At 42.1% G+C, this 22,813-nt stretch overlaps 1 protein-coding gene across 1 annotated transcript in view; it reads left to right on the top strand.

The window, feature by feature from the left end:
• Positions 1–22,813, top strand: part of LOC136606429 (inactive dipeptidyl peptidase 10-like) — a 37,422-nt gene that overhangs the window by 2,498 nt on the left and 12,111 nt on the right. The window contains exons 2-5 of the mRNA XM_066589007.1: positions 5,051–5,103; positions 17,213–17,294; positions 19,899–20,019; positions 22,283–22,437. Coding sequence (XP_066445104.1) covers positions 5,051–5,103; positions 17,213–17,294; positions 19,899–20,019; positions 22,283–22,437 — 411 coding nt within the window. The remainder of the gene's footprint in view (positions 1–5,050; positions 5,104–17,212; positions 17,295–19,898; positions 20,020–22,282; positions 22,438–22,813) is intronic.

Raw genomic sequence — 22,813 nt, 5'->3', positions numbered from 1 at the left:
AAATGTTTCTCTTGCACTGCTTTACCTCATCTCCCAGGCTCAGATTAAATGCATTAATGGATGGCACTGAAACTTTTATGATTTATGAACTTGTGCTGAATCTGCAAGAAACCTAATAGTGGAGAAACTGAAGTGTGATATATGAGCTCCCTGGACCATGGGTGGCACTGACAGCCCGGAGGAGCTAGTAATCTTCTTGTTGCTAATCAATTCAAATAACAACTTCTTCTCCAGAGATGATTATGTGAAATTTGTCATTGCTAAGCACATTACAATTAAAACACATCTCAAAGAATAAAATTGAATCCTACTCACTGTTTAAGACCGCAATGATACAGCTGCATTTTGTGAAAGTAGGCTTTAGTTGCTTAGTCACTCACTAGAGGCCGCCGGGTCCCGGGTGAAAGGCTGCGCTGATAGCATGAAGAATTGGGAGGTGAGGGGAGCGCTGTATCTGCCAAGATCAGCTGCGGATATGTACTGATGGTGGGGATTTTGAATAGTATCCGGAAATGCTGCATAGGTTGCTGTAGAATTTTCCGTTGTGGAAATTCCTCAGCATTTCCACCCGATCTGAACATACTCTTAGGCTTCTTTCACACAAGCGTATTATTGCGGCTATTCTACTGCAATAAAACACTGGTTGAAAATCGTGACCATCCAAATAATTGGATATCAATGCATTTGTTCAGATGGGTGATCTTTCAGTGCATAAAATCATCTGGAAAAGATAGCGCATAAGGTGTGCAAGCCGGATGGCCGATTTTACGCATGCCCAGAAAAAATAGGACTTGCATTCCCGGAAAAGATAGGACCAGGAATACACGAATTCCCATAGGCTCCCCTTGGAGACGCCAGAAAAGGGAAGGAGGAGGGACTTTAGCAGTGGATCATGTTGCTAAAGTCCCTCCCCCTCCCCTTGCCAGCAGCTGCCATAGGCTGGGGCGAAGAGGGGGAGGGAGTTTAGCCACTATCTATGCTAAGCTTCTGCCCCCTCCCTTTGCCGGCAGCTGGCAAGGGGCAGAGAGGGGGAGTTTAGCTGTAAGGACTGTGGACGTGGAACCACCGCGTCAACCTACCGGGTAAGTGATGATCCAGTCCAGCACGGTTGACAGCCGACCTCAGCGTGAAAGGTAAGATACCCAATGTACGAACCCCGTATGCAGATGAAAACTAGGGAAGGTATCTTGCCCTGAACTAATAACCAGGAGGGAAGACCCCTGCCTATAAGAGAAGCACTCGTCCCAATAAGGACGACCCCACAGTCTTCTTCTAGGTACTGACTAATATGATGCTTATTCATACTACTCTTTATCTCCCCCAAGTTAGGCTACTGTTCTATTCTCTATTTCTGTATATTTTTGTAGCAGGGTACACATTTGCGTAGTTACACTTTTTGCACCCAGTAATATTTAACTCATGCTCCATAAACTAGTTGGACTCATTAGAACCTACGCATTGGCCTTGTTTTTCCCCTAATCTGTTGAATAGGTGCTCTACATCAGGTGAAATTTTACAGCAAATAGTTGTTTCAGCCAACCGATGGCAGACTGTCATTGTCCAGAAAGAAGTCGGCCACGTTTGAAACCTTCGTCCAATAGTTGGATGAAAGATCTTTTGTTGAAAGAACATTCCCAAAAATATCTTTTGTCCAGTGTCATTGAACATGTATGGACAGTTCGAACAAGTGTGATGGGCAATATGGGCTAAAATGTGTATTGCTACTTTTGAGAGAAGAACGTTCACTGACTATCATTCATTCAATGGTTGTTCAATTGTATAATTATCTTCTTACTTCTATGACTTTGTCTACAAAATGATTGTTCACCAGACAATTGTTCAACCTACTTCTGTCTAATGTGTATGGTCACACTTGTTTGGCCAACAGCTATGCGGCTTATCTCCCCTTAGAAGGATAGGATGGAGTGTTGAAATTGTTCTCTCCCTCTACATCCTATATGGAGGAAGAGAGGTCCCAATGTATATAAGATAGTCAGCCAGACCTGCTGAAATCGGCCAATTTTTGTGTGTATGGGGGCCTTTGGAATGTTTCATTGCTAGGAATACCATGCACATGAGATTTAGTACTGCTAGACTATAATAAAGGGGAATCGAATGTTTTTAGTAGGACTTCCCAGAAGCCTTAAAGGGTGCCAATCAGTGAGACTTTGTATGAAAGGCTTCTGGCAGAGGAAACATAAATCTGAATCATAGCACTTCAGTAAATGAAGATATGGGGATTTGTTTGGCAGGATCATTGCAGTAAAGAGCTGGTGGTCATGTAGAATTTTCTTTCCCTGACTAACAAAATAGTGTTTCCTTAAAGTAAAAAATTCCATTTGCTTTGAATGAGACATGCGAGAAAGTTGGTAGTAGGACACTGCAGTCACCTCTTGTTGAGGTATAACTTTTAGAAGGATAAAATCCGAATTCTCCAACCATACATATAGATACAAGCAAATCTTCTGGAATCCCCCGATTCCCCCTTATCTCCTCACTTCACAGATTTACAGTATACTTTCAATTGTCTTTGGCTTTTTCTGGTATTGTACCAAGTTTTATTAGGAAGCAGCCTGGATCACACAGGAAGAAGGACGGTAATACATAATAGAAATACTTATAAACCGCAATTCTTTGGCTAACCCTTTGTACTAACTTTTCCCCCCAGCTTTATTTGAATATGAAAAGGTGTTGCTTCATAGTTTGTGTCTGCAGCTGACTTTTACCCTTTGCAGTCCAATTTTGGATTCAGGGTTTCCTAGGGAGTTTTCTCTTTCTGCCATTATACAATGGCGCCATCTGCTGGCCAGAGCCAGTACTGCAGTATGTGACATGCCAGAGAGGCCCCCCGACAACAGAACAGCGAGTAATCTACAGTAAGAATACCCTGCCGGACGTCTTCCGACATCGGAGTCGTACAGCCTTCAATTAGAATGTCTTTAGACGTCAGACAGTGGATTGGAAAGGGTTAATATACTTTTTTTAATAAAGGGAGAATCTCATGCAAAGAATATTGATGTGATCTTTACACTGTTTTTACATTTGTTTATTGCAGTGTAAATAGATCAGGTATTATAATGTAAATTGAATAATAGTGACAATCCTGTAAACAGGAAGTGTAGTCATATTGCTTAAAAAAAGGTACTGCTCTAATATCTAATTTACTACTACATATCACATAACTGCTAGAAATATTGGTCTCCAGCAATCTCGCACAAAATATTATATAGAGAATTCACTAAAGTATTGTGCTATATATAATATAAAAAATACTCTTTATTTCAATCATTTAAAATAATTTTTACTAAAGCCTTGTATGCAGATTCTGTTAACTAGATATTATCGTATTCATTAAACATGCAGATACCCGTCCTGACAAGGACAACCCCACCCAGAACCTAGACTCTAATCGCCCTATTATACCCTAATGTCAGGGAAATGGGTGGAGAGGGTCTGGTAAAGTGTAGATCAGTTATTATAATGTAAACTGAATAATAATGACAGCCGTGACAACAGGAAGTGTAACCATTTGCTTGAAAAAAGCTACTGCTCTAATTTACTACTACATGTCTGATTTTACATTCTTGGTAGAAATCTTCTTTAAAGGGGTTGTCTGAGTTACTAAAATTTTAATTAAACATGTTACATGTGTAAAAATAATAAACCAGCTAATAATTCTCCCAGTGTGTCCAGCGCCGCAGGTTCGGGTCTCCTGACTGATGCATTGCTTACAGGCTGCAGCACCCTTTGTACAGGACACCACAGGCTGCTGCAGCCAATGACAGAGTTCAGCAATTGATCACTAAGCTCTGTCATTGGCTGCAGCAGCCTGTGACATACTGTACACAGGCTGCTGCAGCCTGTAAAATATGTCATAGAGGAGGCCCAAAGCTGTGGCGCTGGATGCAGGAGGTAGCCTGGAGAAGTGAATATTTTCTTGTTTATGATTTTTACACATGGGGAATATATTTAATTAAAATTCAACAACTCGGGCAACCCCATTAAGTAGGACAGCATATTTAAGAAATTAATATGCTTTAAAACAGTTTTTGAGTTTCTTCGTATCTGCTTGAGCCACGTGATGATACTCTCATCTGTTACACTCCCTAAGAATTCTAGCTTAAGAGTATACCTGGATGTCAGTTCCAAGCCAGCTGACAGCAGATATGGATATGGCAGGTTTTCTAGTCTGCAGCATAAAGTAGCTCACTGAGAAAATTCTATTCGAGATTGCTGAAAGAAGCTTGGCAACAAGGTTAAGAATAGTTTCAAGAGATGGATATTAAGTTGGCACAGCCTAAAAGATGTGAGGAGTCTAATATATCTTCTGTTTTCTACTCTTATCCTCTGCATGGGCATGTGGACTTTACTGGTCAGATACCTAAGTTGCTGTCACCAGAATAGACCCCAAAGCATATCTGACAGTGGACAGCAGGCTGGGCTCAATTTATAGGTAGGGCAAAATCAAGCGATCCAGGACAAACAAGAAGATAAGTAGGAAACACACCACAAAGAAGATAACCAAGTAATGGAAGATTGGAACAGTTTCTCTTTGAGATCCCGAGTGACATCACATTCCACAGACATTATCTAATTTCAATATTGTGTGTGATATCACTGCTAGGACCCCCGATGATCTGGAGAACTCCTGTTGCACATTCTCCTGGCAGTGACCTCACTGAGAATGGAGCACTGGCTGAGCATGCGTGGTTAGTGCTCCATTCATTTCAATGTGGCTGGTGTAGATACTTGAGCAGGTGCCACTTGGGTATCTCAACAGTGCATTGAAAGTGAATGGAGCTCGGGTGTGCTTGCACCACCAGTGCTGCAATCAGTTTTCTACTCACTGAGGTGGGTGCAGTAACCCCGCAGTGGGGAGGAACAGGGACACAGGACCTCTGATCTTGGGATCGACGGGGGTCTCAGCCGATAGGGCATAACTTCACATTCTGGTAAAACCCCTTTAAGTTACTTCTGAAAATAAAAAAAATAAAATGTTTATTATTAGAAGTTTATTCTAATTTGTCATCTGGAATTTTATATATTGCAGATTACAGGAGTGTCCTTCATTGCTTCACATACTGTTTACAGTATCAGGAGCAGGTAAGATTATGCAGGTATACTTAGAAATTTGGTTCAAATTTATTTTTAAAAAGTGTCATTTTACAGTTTTCTTACACAAAATAAAAATAGAGTAAAGTAAAATGAACATAGGACTAATATATTAAGAGCACAGATTATGAACATTTGGAAGTTCTATATGTTGGAGCATCTCATCGATAGCTGATAAGTAAAAGTTGTAAAAATATCTCAGATCCATCAGAGAATAACCGAGATGTCATATCATTAATACAGGAGGCGGTGTAGCCTATTTGACAATTTTGTGACATACGAGTACATGTTGTGCATATAAATTTGGAGCACAGTAGTGACAAGTAGTGATGAGCGAGCATACTCGCTAAGGGCAATTGCTTGAGCGAGCATTGCCCTTAGCGAGTACCTGCCCGCTCGAGAGAAAAAGGTTCGGCTGCCGGCGGCGGGTAGGAAGCGGCGGGGGAGAGCGGGGAGGAATGGAGGGGAGATCTCTCTCTCCCTCTCTCCTCCCCGCTCCCCCCTGCTCCCCGCCGCAACTCACCTGTCACCCGCGCCGGCAGCCGAAACTTTTCTCTCGAGCGGGCAGGTACTCGCTAAGGGCAATGCTCGCTCGAGCAATTGCCCTTAGCGAGTATGCTCGCTCATCTCCAGTGACAAGTTAAACAACAAACAGAAAACATATAAAACACCTAAACCAGACATTTTAAATTATTTAACTATTCAACAAAAGCAAAACACTAAACTGTCTGTGACAGCAGGAAGTCCAGCCAGATTGGTTGCCACTTTTAAATTAGCTCCTCAGAAACGGACGGTTAACCAATATTCTGTCAGCAAGTTCAATCAATAACAAAGTAATAGTTATATTACTTTCTGAGACGTGAATACAAAGAAGACAACAAATACTGTGTGTCTGCACTTCCTTCTCTCACTTTTGTAAAAATGGCCATTGCAACAAAACAGAAAGATGTCAATATCTTAAATCACTGAACTTTAGCTTATGCTCTTGCTAAGTCACAAAGGAGAACAAACAAATGCTTACAAAATAGAATACAGCAGATTTTTTTTTTATACTAACCATTTTTACAATACATACGGTAAAAAAAACTGCCTGAGGCACATCAAGAGCAGATGTGTTTCACTCAGGCATTGGTGCTGCTTGAGGATTGTTTTATTATACTGAAATGGACAAGAACAGGACAATAGAGGCAATCAACATAGCCATCATTTATGAGCACCTTCAGTTTGGATGTCTTCTTGGAGAGGTATGTGGATAATGGATGGTTTGGAGTAAATGATATGGCCTACATCCCACCTCTGCTTTCCTTGATGACATCTGCTACCATCACGACTGTTCTGATGGCTCAAGAGCATCTTGCTTACACTTGACCAGCTGATATCTGCTGTGCAATCCCTGAGAGATAAGGTCCTACCTCATGAGTTGGAAGGCCTTGCCCCCGCTTATTTTTAGACCAGTATCAGCTGCACATCATGATGTTGAGGTGTCACCCCACTTTCCCAGGTTACTCTTTTTAATGCTATGGTCTGCCTCTTAAGCATGGCTGGCAGCTCCTCTGGCTCTCTCTCTGTCGGATGACTCTGGGGGTTGGGGAAGAACTGCAAACATTTTCCCCAACATCCAGCTTGGTACACTCATATCTAAACCCATTGAAATTACTATTCCAACACTCACACACTCCTCCCCCACTGACCATTAATGTGAAGATCATTCTTTTCAGAAACTGATGTCCTTGGTAAAGATTTGTTATGTGTATCTATATATATGTTAATGCAAAAATCAATAATTGCTATATGATATGCTTTTTGGGGTCCAAATTCTTATTTGGAGGTAAGCTAACTCTCACCACAATAAGACTTAGCATGACCAAATTAATCTGTTTATTGATTGACAGACAGCAGCTTTTATAGAGGCACAGGGTCTAATTACAATAATTCAAATCTATTATAATATTTACCATTGGTCAAAGAAACATAAATATGCAAGATAAGGAATATAACATCTAAATTGCTGAAGGGAAACCAGTGCAGACGCAGTAGAATCCTTCATGATTAACTTCTCCGAACACAAAGTGAACTTTAATTATAAACAATAATTGTTTAGAGAGAGACAGGAGAACAGCGCGCAATGACCCAAGACAATCAATCTAGGGCTTTGGAATATTCTAATCATCGAGGTCCCTTCTTATTCTTCAATACATTTTTGTTAAAGGAAACGTACAAAATAATTGACACGGAAGATGGCTACTTGCTCACAAAATGGCTACACATAGGATAGAACATGGAGTCATATTCATTTCACTAATTTTATATATATATATATATATATATATATATAAGTTCACTGAGAGCCGTGTCTGCAGTTACAAGCGCCGGCCACTACACAGAGATCGGCGCGGAGGCTTCCACTTCGAGCTCTGTGTTATTGCGGCATTCACAGCATGTGCCCATTCAGCTGATCGTTTGTGGTCCCGAGCGGCAGACCCTTGCTGATCAACTATTGATGACCTATCTTGATAATAGACAAAAAGAGGAAAAATACAGCAGCACTCAAAGAGACCCCTTCAGGGGGAGGTGGAAGCAGGATGCAGGCCACAAAAAAATTCCGAGCCTCCAGACTCTATAGATAGTCCAAAAAAAGCTTTTTTGAGCATGAAAAAAGGCCAAAACATAGCCTGCTCTCTCTTTTTGTGGAATGACCATGGACCAATAAGGATTATCTGAATTTTATCTAATTCCTCTATGCTGTCACTTTTCTAGTATTTTGGACTATCTTGATAATAGGTCATCAATAGTATTTCACTGGGAAACCCCTATAATGCAGTCAGTTTTCATTCTATATTTGGAACAAGACCATCATGAAGACTTCTTCCAGCCATGAATTGCCAAATTATCTCTGCACATTCTTACAATCCTGCTGCTACCCATAATGTCCCTTTCAGTACCTCCCATAGTAGTAGTTCCCTCTCTGTGGCCCCAGAAAGTAACAATGCCCCTTATAGTACCCTCTCTGTGCCCTTCAAGGTTATAGTGTCCTTTCTGTGGCCTTCAAAGTTATAGTACCCCTACAGGTTATAGTGTCCCTTATGTGCCCCTTGTAGTTACAGTGCCCCTCTGTGTCCCTCAAGGATATAGTGCCCTCCCAGAAGTTCAACCAACAGCAGTAAAACTCGCGCTGCTGATATGGTAGTATATGCTCAGTTCAGGCTACCATTTAATTACATGACATAAAAATACAAAGGGTTTATAACTGTAGATATTCAATTTGTGTGTCCCTATCATGATCCTGCTAGATGCCGTGACTCTGCAATGCAGAAATGGACTCCTCCCTATCTCCTCCTCCATAGCATTCACTATATTGACTGCAGGAGAAGGGAGAGAAGTCCATCTCTGGACTGCACTGAGTAGATACAGTGAATAGTAATAATAATATAATAATAATAATCTTTATTTGTATAGCGCCAACTTATTCCGCAGCGCTTTCAGGCATGGATAAATGTATATTTTGGGGTAGAAAAATGAAAATTACAAAACTAAAATACTGCGGTTGCATAAGTGTGAACACCCTCTTATATTTGGGGATGTGGTTGTGTTCAGAATTAGCCAATCACATTTAACCTCATGTTAAATAGTAGTCAGTACATAACTGATATTTAAAGTGGTTCTGATTCGCCCCATATAAAGTCCAGCTCTTCTAGGAGGATTTCCCTGACATTTTCTTAGTTGGCCTGTAAAGGGCTTACAACACATCAAGGCATCTGGCTGTTGGAAGGTATCAGTCAGAAGAAGGGGACCAAAACATTTCCAAGGCATTACATGTACCATAGACCACAGTGAAGACGTTAATTAAGGAGTGGTTTAAGTTTGGCACAACAGTGACATTACCAAGAACTGGACGTCCCTCATGAATTGATGAAAAAAAACTGAAGAAAAGAGGCCTACAGCAACATTAAAGGAGCTGCAGGCATTTTTGGCAAGTATTGTTTATGTAATGCATGTGACAACCATCTCCTGTATTCTCCATATGTCTGGGCTGTGCGGACAGGTGGCAAGATGGAAGCCTTTTCTAACAAAGAAAAATATCCAAGCCCGGCTATGTTTTGCCAACACCTACATCAAGTCTGTCAAAAGTCTGTGGGAAAACCTGTTATGGTCTGATGAGACTTAGGGGGAACGTTTTGGCCATATTTTCAAAGGTATGTGTGGAACAAGGCCAACACTGCGCATCACCAAAAGACTACCATACCCACAGTGATAGTGGAGGCAGCATTATGCTTTGGGGCTGGTTTTCTGCTACTGGAACTGAAGCTTTTATCAAGGTGGAGGGAATTATGAGCAATCCATTTTGGCAAAAAAAAAACTTCAGGCTTCTGCTAAAAAGCTGAAGATGAAGAGGAATTTCACCTTTCAGCACAACCACAGCCATGACCCAAAGCAGATCTCCAAATCAACAAAAGAATGACTTTGCCAGAAGAAGATCAAAGTTTTGAGATGGCCCAGCCAGAGCCCAGACCTGAATTCCGTTGAAAATCTGTGGGTTGACCTGAAGAGGGCGCTACATGTGAGATGCCTCGTAATCTGGGAGATTTGAAGCGCTTTTGCAAGGAAGAGTGGTCAAAGATTACACCTGCCCAAAAAGACTGATTGCTGTCATGAAGTCAAAAGGTACATCAACAAAGTACTAGTTTTATGGTGTCCATATTTATGCAACTACCTCATTTTTTTTTTCAGTCTGTTGTTCAATGGAATTATACAGAAAACGGGTCACATTGAAGGTGGAAATTATTCATCTTTGTCGAATTTTTAGCATAACAAAAACATGGCATTTTAACAGGGTTGTGTAGACTTTTAATATAAACTGTAGTTCTATATCAGCAGCCAAAGCTCTACTGCCGCTGGCTGGACTTTTGAAGGGGAAGGGAGCAACAGTGGAGCCATTCAACCTCAGGCCCCGCTGTCTCACAGCCCCATAGCAGTTCTGTTGTCTGCCTCTGTTGGCAGAATGCCGTTGTAGTTTTATATAGCATCTTGTATAGTGTCTGTATCTTTTTCTACTTCTAGATACAAATGCTGAGAATTAGGCCCCCTGCACTCTGCTGAGACGGATTCCGCAAGCGTCCACTGTTTAGTTTCTTTTTCTTCTTTACCGCGGCGAGTCGTCGGATATACGCAGTGGAGAATTTTTTTAAACCGCCTAGTGATGACGCAGAATCCGCGACCTTTCCGCAACGTTATTGCGGAAGGGCCGCGGATCGGACGGCTTCTATTGACTTCAATGGAAGTCCTCCATGCAGAATCCGCTCAACAATGGAGCATGGTGCGATTTTTCTGCAAGTGTGCAGGAAGAATCGATTTCCCACAGCATGCTATGGGCGCTATTTACTGCTGATCCACGGTGCAGATTCTGCAGCAAACATCCGTCCGTGGGCAGGAGCTCTTAATCTATTTGATTTCCTGATTTTTGCGCGCTGTTTGTTCTTGTATGCTTATATTTATGACACTGTAGGCTGCGTTATATATTGCTGTGATCCAAACACCAAAAATAACCCTATCTGATGCTGATCTCAGCAGCTTGTCTGTTATCTGTGAATTGCATTTTTGTTAAACCCGTTGTGTAATAGTTGCAGTATGCTGCGATAACTGTGACCTATAAATCAAGTGTATTCTTGAGCTACGGGTCGCTTCTGCCCTCCCACAGCTTTCTCCTTATTACTGTAAATCTGTGTTGCCACATTTCAAGTGCCATAACGTTTCCAAGGAGAGCTTGTTTTTGCAGAATGAATTCAAGTTTTTATTGGTACCATTTTGGGTACATATAATTTATTGACAGATTTTTTTTACATTTTTTTCGGAGGCAAATGGGGAAAAAGCAAATCCACCATTGTTGTTTTATTGGTTTTTTTTTTTAAAGGCACACTCCATGTGGTATAATTAATAAGTTGACTATATTCTACGGGTTGATGGGATTGTGATAGTACCAAATATATTTTACCGTAGTAAGAAAAAATGGAAAATTGTGTTAGTCTTCTGGTGGAGAAGTGCATTAAACTAAAAGGGAGGAGGCACAAATTAGATATTAGAAAAAACTTTCTGACAGTGAGGGTGATCAATGAGTGGAACAGGTTACCATGGGAGGTGGTGAGTTCTCCTTCAATGGAAGTGTTTAAATATCTGTCTGGGATGATTTAGTGACTCCTGCACTGAGCAGGGGGTTGGACCCGATGACCCTGGAGGTCATTTCCAACTCTACAATTCTACGATTTATTTTATTTAACTTAATTTTACTTTTTTCTTGTCCTACTAGGGGATTTGAAGTTGCGATCAGTTGATCATTTGTATAATGCTTTGGGGTATATAGTATTCCAAAGTATTTTTGCCTATCAGGCAATCTGAAAGGCAATCTATTAGACACATGCCTCTGGCTAATCTAGGATCATTTACCAAGCTGACATAGAAAACCCACCAACACTCCACAATTGTGGAGCAGTGCTCCCTCTTTTAAACTTCTTAGATACTACGGTCACTATTCACCCATATATTTAAGGGCTAAATTGCTGAAATCTGAGCCTTCTCTGATCTTGGATATTAAAAAGGTTGTAAACTATTGATGACCTATCCACAGGATTTGCTATCAATAGTAGATCAGCAAGGGTCCATGGCCTGGGACCTCCGCTTGTGAGCTGTTTGCTGGGCCAATTTACTTATGTATTAAGCTGATTTCTGCAGGAAGCAATCAGCTCCGTTCCCACTATAGTGCCCAGTCTTTGTATTACAGGAAAAGTTCATAATCCCTTAAATAAAAAATTTGCATGTGATACCAAGACTGGCCATTGCAGAGGGAATGGAGCTGTCTTCTTCCTGCATAAAATCAGCTCAGTGCATGAGCACATTGGTCCAATGAATAGCTGAAGGTGGCAGACCTCACTAGTATACTCTAATATACTATTGAGAGTATATCCTGCGGATAGACCATCAGTGGTTTACAATTGGACAACCCCTTTAATGTACTCATATACTTTCATTGTAAAAAAAAATCAAGCACCTAGAAGAGAGTTGGCGGAATTAAATGAAACTTTATATTAGTGATTGTAACATTAATATAGGTAAGTGATTACAATATCAGAGCAAAAGGAAAATTTATTTCGGAAAACTAACCCCTTGAAGGAAGGCTCTAGAACCCTGTTGCACCGCCTCCAGTTTGGACACAATATGTGATACGGGTGGGCATGGAGGCTCTAGTACTCTGTTCTACCACCTCTAGCTTGGATACAAAATGTGATATGGGGGATGTGGAGACTCTAGTACCCTGTTGTACCACCTATAGCTTGGATATAAGATGTGATACGGGCGGGCATGGAGGCATACAGGTTCTGTATGGTATCCTGCACCATATAGGTCCACATTTGCTGTAACTGAGCCTCTAGATTGTGCAAACCCGTATACTGTAAAATATAGCATACGAGATGGTCCCATACATTTTCTACTGGCGATATATCTGGGCAGCCACAGAAGTGTGACTATGTTGTGGAGGCTCCTGTGACCCCCTTGTGTGTGTGGCCAGGCATTATCCTGCTGTAAAATGCCTCTTGGAAGCCGCCATGAGAGGAACACATGTGGCTGCAGGATGTCTTGAACATATCGCTGAGCTGCCATTGTCCCTCGTACCTATACTAGTGTAACCAACTGTCATATGTGATGGGCCCCCAGACCATCACACCAGCAGTGGGGGCCGCTCCACATCAAATGCAGGATTGAGGCACTCACCCCTAGATCTCCAGACATGAACATGGCGCTGGGAATGCCCAAGCTAAAGCTGGATTTTTTGCTGAAGACAACCCAGTTCCACTTCGTAGAGTCCAGTTTTGTCGTTCACGACACCATGGCAAACAGTGGAGATGGTGAGTGGTGGTCTAAGGCAGTACACATAATTGGTATTGCGAGACCAGCCAAACGCGTGGAAATGGCTCTGACAAACACATGGGCCTGTAACAATAGTGCCACCGGTCTATGAATAGCGGTTATGAACACAGTTGGAGCTGCTCATGATTGTCAGACAGTCAAAGGATCCTCTCTACTGGTGCTCTGTCAAGGATGTTCTGAACCTTGTGTGCCCTCATGCACCCACTGGTCCCAACACCTCCTAACAGCCTGGTCAGAACGGCCCAGGTGGCGGCAATTCATCAATACGACCATCCAGCTTCTCTTATTCCAATAATTCGCCCTTCTCAGACTCTGGTAACGGGGTGACATCTCTTTGTTTGCGTCTTGGAGGCATCTTAACAAGCTCTACACAAGTAGCCTCTGAGAGCCTTTTTATAGGCCAGGGCTAAAACCACTTTTAGGGCCTCAGGTGGTAAGAGCAGTCATCTACTCACATTACAAGTCTAATCATTTGCTTATCTGCCTGAGATGTAACCACATGCCGATTTTTGCAGCAAAACGAAAACTTCTTCCAGGTGCTCGATTTTTTTTTTTTGGACAATGCAGGTACCTTCAACACCTGCTGGACAAATGGGTACAGGTGAATGTTTGGCTTGGCCAAACGTTTGTGTGTTTATGGAGGTAAGTCACAGCCAGACAGCTCTGGTTCCTGCTTATCTCCCAGGGAAACAAAAGGATTGACAGCTGAAATTTAAACATCTTAAATCAGGAAAAAGCCAAATGGCCCCAGAAACGTCATTGAAATTCAGCATCCCCAATCCTTCTGTCCCCCAACATCATCTCTTAGAGGAAAGTTGAGTTTCTCCCATGTACATTAGAGAGCTGTCCAGCCATGCCATTTTTAGCAGACTCGGACGATTAAACATTAATGTATATGGGTTCCTTTACCGAATGAGTCAATCAACACCGGCCTCCTACAGTTGAAAGCACAGGCTCTGATTCTGTGCCCCTGTGATCCCATAATGTTCATGTATGGCATGGTGGCATGGTGCCTTTATACAAGGCATTCCACGTACGATGTTGCCTTTAAGACTACTGCAGCCCATACTTTACTATACAGTAGAAAAATGTATCCATATGTAAACCGGAAAGGAAAGAGACACTCTTGGCATATGTCTGCCCCATAGAAGTCTATGGATACTCTACATCTTTGTTTTTTTCTCTCCAGATATATACTGCCAACTGTATGGAAAAAAACATTTTGTTTATTGTGCCTTGAAAAAAACCATTGTAATGTCTTAATCCTAGTACACTGTACAAGTAGTATGCCAGTATGTCTCCCCAGTGTAGTAATCGCCACATTCATCAACAAGAGTGCTTGGCCTATTGATAAATGTGACACAGCCTAGAAACAATTACAGATCTTATTATAAAAATGCCAGAGGTTGTTAGTAATTGAATTACACTCTGTGTAGAAGGCCTGCTTACTTTTCCAACACAGTTGCACGCAGGGCTCTATAAGTATGAATGAATGTGTATCTCCACCACTGTTTAGAATGTGAAAATGAAATACCATGTTTCACCAAAAATAAGACAGTCTTATATTAATTTTTGTTCAAAAAGCTTTAACTTTTTTACATGTATAGCTGCCTGGACACTATTTAAATTGACTTTTTAAATTAACTGTTAGCAGGGCTTAATTTTGGAGTAGGGCTTATATTTCAAGCATCCTCAAAAAGCCTGAAAAATCATTTTGCATCCTCAAAAATTCTGGAAAATCATGCTAGGTCTTATTTTCAGGGAATGTCTTATTTTCAGAGAAACAAGGTAGCTGTTTTTAATTGCCACAAAAGACCTTTTTAGAAAGGCTGACAAAGAAGCCACATAAAAATGAGACCTCTGGTCTTAGTGTAGAAATACATGGAAATGATGCTGTTACCTTTGTGCAGGGCTTATTCACCTTGACTGCACAAATATTACCAACATGTCGCACCGAGACTCGATTATTGTCCTTAATGTACCAACATAAGTACATAATACCAAAACATATTAAAATGTCCATAATAGATCATTACAGCAACGGGCTTGGCAGTTCCTGCCTAAAAACAAGGCTAGCGGCCCTAGTCTGTCCTTAGATGGAATATACGGAAGGATACATATAGCAGATTGTAAAGCTAACATGACTAGGCAAATGCATTGGTACAGGACAGACAGGGGACCAGCCACGCCAAACAACACAGATTTCAGGCGTCCACACCAATGGACTGAAAGGATTCAATCATTCAACAACCATACAAATGGATTGAGGACTAAGGCGTCAGACTACATGCATCTGATGGGGTAGAGATGGAGGTGTCAGACATCACCCATCTAATGGAGTAGGGATTATGCCGTCCGAGATTACACATCTGACGGAGTAGGGATTATGGCATCAGACATTACCCATGTCATAGAGTAGAGACATCTAATGTCCAGAACCACACCTGACAGATAGGTAAGAGAACAGGGGCCTTCAGACCATGCGGACCAGGGGAATAAGGTGTACTGACCATCTTCAGGGAGCGTGGAGGAACAGATAGGACATTACTAAACACCGACATCCAACAGACCATATAGACAGAGCCTCATACTAGTACTAAGGTTCCACCTGGCAAGCATGCACACACCAACAACCCTATGGACAGACAGGGAATTAAGGCCAAAGTACAACAAACTGAGCCCACCTAGCATGCATGCAGACAGGAAAGGAAAATGACAAGCACCTATAAGAGGGCATGGCAAGAATCAACAAATTGCAGTTATGGTTGATTGACAAGTCTGGGCATACACCTCCCTGTCAACTAATCAGTCCATTTACCATAGGAAATATTGAAACAGGGAATAGAGGAAGGACCCATTAGTGAATACCCAACACATTACATTCTAATAGAATAGAGACTAAATAAGTCAGATGAAAAATGTGGTTAAACTAGCGCTTAAATATTTACAAGCCTTGTTCCTGAGAGGTACAGGTACAGTTAATAGTATTGTAACGGAATCAAATTGAAATCCTTTGACTGGCCTAAGCCCAAGTAATATTAACTTGTAGAATGCACTGCAATGCAGCGAACAGTTTTTGGTGGCAAGAGATAAATGTCAGAATAAAATAGAAATGTTACAAATGGAACGATTTCTTGAAGAGGGCAGAAGTCCTGGTTTTAGAAAAATGTTCCATTTCTGTATTCCTGGCACACCATCCTTCAATTCCTTTTGCTAGAAGAATGGATGAACAGTAGCAATAAAGTAATAACAAGAGCCAGCCAGATATTAGTATGGATATTCTGGTCATAGCACCTTCTTCAACATAGTGGCTACAATGTGACAAAGTAATAAAGAATCTCCGATTCATGTAAATTCATAAAAAATCTCTAACATAAATCAAATCAATATTACATTACACACTGAAAACATAACAAAACCCACAATGTTATAAAATGACTGTAGGGACACACCCTCTTGGACAAGGGGAATGGTATCACCCAGTTGTCAATGTATGCATACGTTTCTAAAAGGAATAACAGACGACTGGCACAACACTAAGTTATAAGAAAAGATGACTCAGAAAGGTATTTACTAAAATCAACATCTCAGGAGGGCTGATGGGACCTCTTTAAATGGGTTGTCCCACTATGAAAAAAAAAATTAACAGCAATGTATGTCCTAAAATAACAAAACAGACTATACCCCCCTCTCTTCAACCCTCCGGGAAACAGCTGAGCAGCTCTGACGGACCTCCCTTCATCCAAGATGTGAGCACTGATGCCTGGAGAACCGGCAGTGATGTTGCTGCCTCTGACTAGCTGCAAGCTGTCACCTGAGTTCCATACCAGAATGACTGCCGGCACTGCTCAAGCTGTACATGAAGAAGAGAGGTGAGTATTGCCTCAATTTTAATCTCATGCCATGCTGTGTTTAAAAAAAAAAGTGTGAAGACCCCTTTAAAGTATGCCGAGGTGGTCAATCCCTTCTGAGTCTAACAATGAAAGTATACAGCTGACTCTATGCACTATTCTAATTTTATGCATATTTTAGGTTTTCATACAAAAGATAACATTGACATACTGAACATATGAGTGTGGCAAAAAACGCAACCTTATTATAACAGATTTGCACAAAATATAAGTTAATAGAATGGTAACAGTAGAGTCAGACTATAACAGTAATACATTACCCTCATTTACAGGGAACTATGGAATCTCAGCCCACCTGGAAAAAATACTACTAATCTGCAATATGCCAACTGGGGACCTCATGGGAGCCAACTGGTGAGTCAGCATGAAAATGTCTAGTATTCTGCTCTGTTCGGTTAGAGCTCGATGACAAAGAGTAGAGCAGAGGGATTAAATCATTTTGTGCACACAACTTGAAAATCACATTTTATTTCACTTGGCTTATATAGCACAAATTTATTCCATTGTTCTGTACCGTAATTATCACACTGTCCCCGGTGGGGCTGGCAATCTAATTCCCCTATCTTACACACACACACATACACACACACAGGCCTTTTTCATAGGAAGCAAATTTACCTATAAACTATTATGGTCTTTGGATGAAACCTTCATGAAAATGGCAAGAACCTACAAAACCCATGCAAATGTTTTTGGACTTACTGTAAGGCAACACTACTGTAAGGCAGCAGTGGTAACATACTGTGTTTCCCAAAAAATAAACACCTACCCCAATAATCAGCCCTACCCTGATTTTTGGGGTGGGATGGGGCTTGAAATATAAGCCCTACCCCAAAAATAAGCCCTAACTACAGTACATGGAAAAAAAACCAAAACAATACTCACCTAGCAGTTGCCGTTCGGGTCCCTCCCGCTGGCCTGCGGCGCTCTGGCATGCTTCTGTGCAGTCCTCATTGCCGATGGGGCATCTCTTGTTGGTAACAGGGCTTGAATACCTGGCCTTCAGGAGCACCACCTGAGCCAATCAGAGCCGACGCTCGATGAAACAATCATAGTCATTCATTGAATGGCTTTGATTGGTTTATCGAGCGCCGACTTTGATTGGCTGAGGAGGTGCTCCAGAATCAATCAGAGCAATTGCTTGCTAGAGGTGGGGTATTCAAGCCTGGTAACCAGCAAGAGATGCTCTGTCGGCATTGAAAACTACACGGAAGCCTGCTGGAGTGCCGCGGCCTAGCAGGAGGGACCCGAACGGCAACTACTAGGTGAGTATAAGACACCTCTGAAAATAAGACCCTGTGCCTCTTTGGGGCAAAAATTAATATTAGACAGGGTCTTATTTTGGGGGAAACACAGTAGTAACATAGTGTGTAAGGATAGCTTCACACAAGCGTGTTTATGTGTGTACAGTTGTGCGCACAAAAACACTCTCCTATTAGAAACATTGGTTACCTATGGTGTGTTCACATGTCTGTGTTTTACAGGCCTGCAAACGCACGTACCTGCAAAACATCGGACATGCGTGCACCATAGGTCCGTGGTGCATGTCAATATTCCTCAGCGGGGAGTCACAGTGATCAGTGCCAAGAGGACTCCCGACGGGGAGTAAAGAATCCCCTGCCACAGCTGTCACAGCTGAGACTTCTGCAGTCCCATTAAAAGCAATGAGCTGCTAGCAAGCCCTGCTGGGATTTTCGGGGGAAGGGCTTTAAATATAAACCCTTTCCTGAAACTAATCCCTAGAATGTGTTAAAAATATAAAAAAAATTATTCTCACCTCTCCTCAACTGCCGGGGCTCAGGCGCGTCTAGCCTGTCTTCTCCCTGCACTGCTCTGAAGATCTTTCAGCAGGGGGGAAATTTAAAATCCCCACCTGCTGAAAGTGCTGTATCTGATTGGCTGAGCGCTTAGCCAGACACAGGCAGCTCTCAGCCATTCATTGAATGACAGCTGAGTGCTGCCTGTGATTGGTCACAGCACTCAGCCAATCACAGGCAGCATCTGGCCAATTCATAGAATTCAATGAATGGCCAAGCACTGCCATTACAGAATATAGACATTAAATAACCAGGTCCTGGAGTCAGGTAGGAAATTTCAAACGTTGATCCAGGGATTATTCCGACTGCCATTAAGGAGTCAGGAAGGATTTTTTTTTACCCCAAATGGGCTAAATTGGCTACTGCCTCATTGGTTTTTTTTTTTTTGCCTTCCTGTGGATCAACAGGGGGGGTGGGGGTGGAAACAGGCTGAACTAGATGGACTAAGCCTAACATAATATGTTAGGGCTTATTCAGACAGGCAATATCGGTCGGGTTTTCACCCTGGCCAATATACGCTGCCCCTCTCTGCAAGGGCAGGAGGCGGGGACGGGAGCTAGTGAACTGAGCTCCCGCCCCCTCTCTGCCCCTTGCCACTGTTTGCAATGGGAGGGGTGGAGCTAAGTCTCACCCCCATCCCACCCCCTCCCATTGCAAACAGTGGCGAGGAGCGGAGAGAGAACGGAGAGGGGATTGGAGCTCAGTGTACTAGCTCCTAGCCCGTCTCGCCTCCTCCCCTTGGAGAGAGGGGCAGCGTATATCGGTGAGGCAGGAAAAGCCGACCGATATACTCCCGTCTGAATAAGCCCTTACTATGTAAAACTAGTTCTACATTTTGCCCTATATAATTAGATATACATACCCTGTTGGTACATCCATAATTGGTCCTTGGTAACTTTACAAACCTCTCAAACACGGATACTTTAGGAAATGAAAGTCATGTGATTTTTCCAGGAATGTTTTTTGTTATACATGACTTGGTCACCTTCTGTAACTAAACTAGGACTTCATTTGTTTATTCTAATGTATGACAAAGAACTTTAAAATAAAGTAATAAAATTGTCGAAAATTGATAAATACTTAAAAAATAGTCCTGTTGCTGTTTATTTTTATATACACACTATTTTTTGTTTGATTCTAGGTTTTCATCTTTGAAAATGATATCTATTATCAAGAGATGGCTTCTGGTCCAGCACTCAGGCTTACTTCATCTGGAGATCCAGAAGGAGTGCTGAATGGGATCTCTGACTGGACCTACCAAGGTATAGATTATCTATGTAAATATCCATTAGATTTCTAATGTGAAACTGTAATCTTTCTTATGTGTCAAAATCGTTTAATAGTCAAACTACTAATGACCACTTGTCACTGAGTATGTGAGTGCTTCTGATGCTCTGCCCCTGGTGATGTCATCAGAAGTCCTACAACACATATAAAACACAGAGCCTGACCAACAAAAGAACAACACAGTTAGGACTCTTGAAAAGGGGAGGACAAAAATAACAAAATAAGACTACAACGAAGTTATTATCTCAGGCACAACTCAGTGGTCCTGACAGAAGACACCGACCTACCACCACTATAGAGATCCGGTGGACTGAAGGACCTGCGGTGACGTCACTGTTGTTGGAGGAGCCATTGTGCAGTTTGGTATAAAGTACTGTATACTGGATAAGCCGACAGCAGCTACCAGGACATGTGATGACATCACCGTTATGTGATCACATGTGTGGGTGGAGTCAGGAATCGCATGACCAGTGGCTCTTCACTTCATCCAGGAGTCTGGTGATGTAAATGTAGCAAAGCTGTGTGTGTGATGCATGTATATTAGGATGTACAGAGCTGTGTGTGTCATGTGTGTAAATCAGGATAGATGTAGTAGTGCTGTGTGTGTCATGTGTGTGAATCGGAATGGATGCAGTAGAGCTGAGCTGTGTGTGTCATGTGTGTGAATCAGGATGTAGTAGAGCTGTGTGTGTCATGTGTGAATCAGGATGTAGTAGAGCTGTGTGTGTAATGTTTGGGGTCAGGATGGATGTAGTAGAGCTGTGTGTGTCATGTGCTGTATGTCATGGGTGTGAATCAGGATGGATGTAGAAGTGCTGTGTGTGTCATGTATGTGAATCAGGATGGATGTAGCAGAGCTGTGCGTGTGATGTGTGTGTGAATCAGGATGTAGCAGAGCTGTTTGTATCATGTGCTGTGTGTGTAATGTGTGGGGTCAGGATGGATATAGTAGAGCTGTGTGTGTAATGTGTGGGAATCAAAATGGATGTAGTAAAGCTGTATGTGTAAAGTGTGGGGATCATAATGCATGTACCATGTAGCAGAGCTGTGTGTGTGAATCAGGATGTAGCAGAGCTGTATGTGTAATGTGCTGTGTGTGTAATGTGTGGGAATCAGGATTCATGTTGTAGAGCTGTGTGTGTAATGTGTGGGGATAATAAGGGATGTGCCGTGTAGCACAGCTGTGTGTCGCATTGCACCACTAGAAACACTGGTACTATAATTTCCTAATTACTAGTCTTATATAATAGTCAACCAAAAAGAAAAAATACTGATAAAAAACTGATCCACTATAAACTTTTCCTTCAAATGAAAACCATGTACGTCTAAGACTCTGAAGAAAAGTGACAGAAAGTGTTCAGTGAACCATTATAGAATGCTCATTGAGATCAGTAGGCTGTCCATGTAATGTCTCCCCCACTCTCCCCCCCCCCCCCCCCGCTTCCCTCTGCCCCTCCCCGCTGCCCCCCTGAGCCTGCTCGGACGAGAATGCAGTTACTCGAGAAGAGCGATGCTCACTCGTGTAACTGCCTTATCCGAGCATGCTCGCTCATCTCTAGTGAGGGTCCTAAATTGGAATTTCTTAATAGGGTATTTCAAGATTTTGATCATTTCTGAAGGTTTTCTAAACCAGGAATCCCCTTTAAACATGTTGGTCAGTTACTGACAGAGAACAGCTGATTGGCAGGGGTTCAAGCATTAGAGTCCACTGAAGTACTATTGATGACCTATTTTGCGGATCATCAATAGTTTACAAGTGGACAACCCCTATTAATATATTGACCTGTTATCATCTGACTAAGGGGGCGTAAGTATAGAGGGTGCAGGGGATGCGGTTGCACCCGGGCCCAGGAGCCTTAGGGGGCCCATAAGGCCTCTCTTCTTCATATAGGGAGCCCAGTACTATGAATAAAGCATTATAGTTGGGGGCCCTGTTACAGATTTTGCATTGGGGCCCAGAAGCTTCAAGTTATGTCTCTGTGCAGCATGGTTTAGGTATGGGTACGGGTACAGATATAGATAGAGGGGGGGGGGGCAGCTCACCTTTTGCATTAGGGCCCCTGAGCCTTTACTTACGCCCCTGATCTGACTGCATTACCTAACTTGTCTGTTTTCCTTGGATTCATTTTGGATCCAAGCCCTTCTTTCACTATTAGACCATTTGAGATTTTGAAGTATGTGTCCAGAAAGTATTGTTCAGTAGAACATGCTGCCTCTCATCATGTGTTTGTGTTGCAGAGGAAATACTACATAGCTATACTGCTCACTGGTGGTCTCCCGATGGAGCAAGACTTGCCTATCTGACTATCAACAACACACTTGTACCTAAGATGGAGCTGCCACATTTTGTTGGGGCTGACTATCCAATATGTGCAAGATATGCCTACCCGAAGGTATGTAGCTAGGATTCTCTTATTGACAGATTTGTTTCTGTTCTTTTCATCACCTCTTCAAACATGCTCTAAAATATCATCTTCTCTGTTCAAGGGATTGTCCACCTCGTATTAATTAAAGGGAACCAGTCACTTACTTTTAGTCCTATCAGCTAAGCTTATGGGCTGAAAATAGGTGACCCACTGAGTCCAATGGAGAACTGTCCTGTATACTGTAACATACATATGCAGAACAGCTTCTGACATCGGAGTGCTGTCCTGCATACTGTTAGAAATGCGTGGGACCTCGTCTCACATAGAAACTACGGAGGTAAATCTTAATGTCGGACGAGGTCCGACACTGGATTGTAAATTGTTAATTTTCAAAAAATTGCTA

The sequence above is a fragment of the Eleutherodactylus coqui genome, chromosome 1 (assembly GCF_035609145.1).
Source record: "Eleutherodactylus coqui strain aEleCoq1 chromosome 1, aEleCoq1.hap1, whole genome shotgun sequence".
Lineage (NCBI taxonomy): Eukaryota > Metazoa > Chordata > Amphibia > Anura > Eleutherodactylidae > Eleutherodactylus > Eleutherodactylus coqui.
Note: the sequence above shows the minus strand (reverse complement) of the source record. Positions and strands in the feature narration are given on the sequence as shown.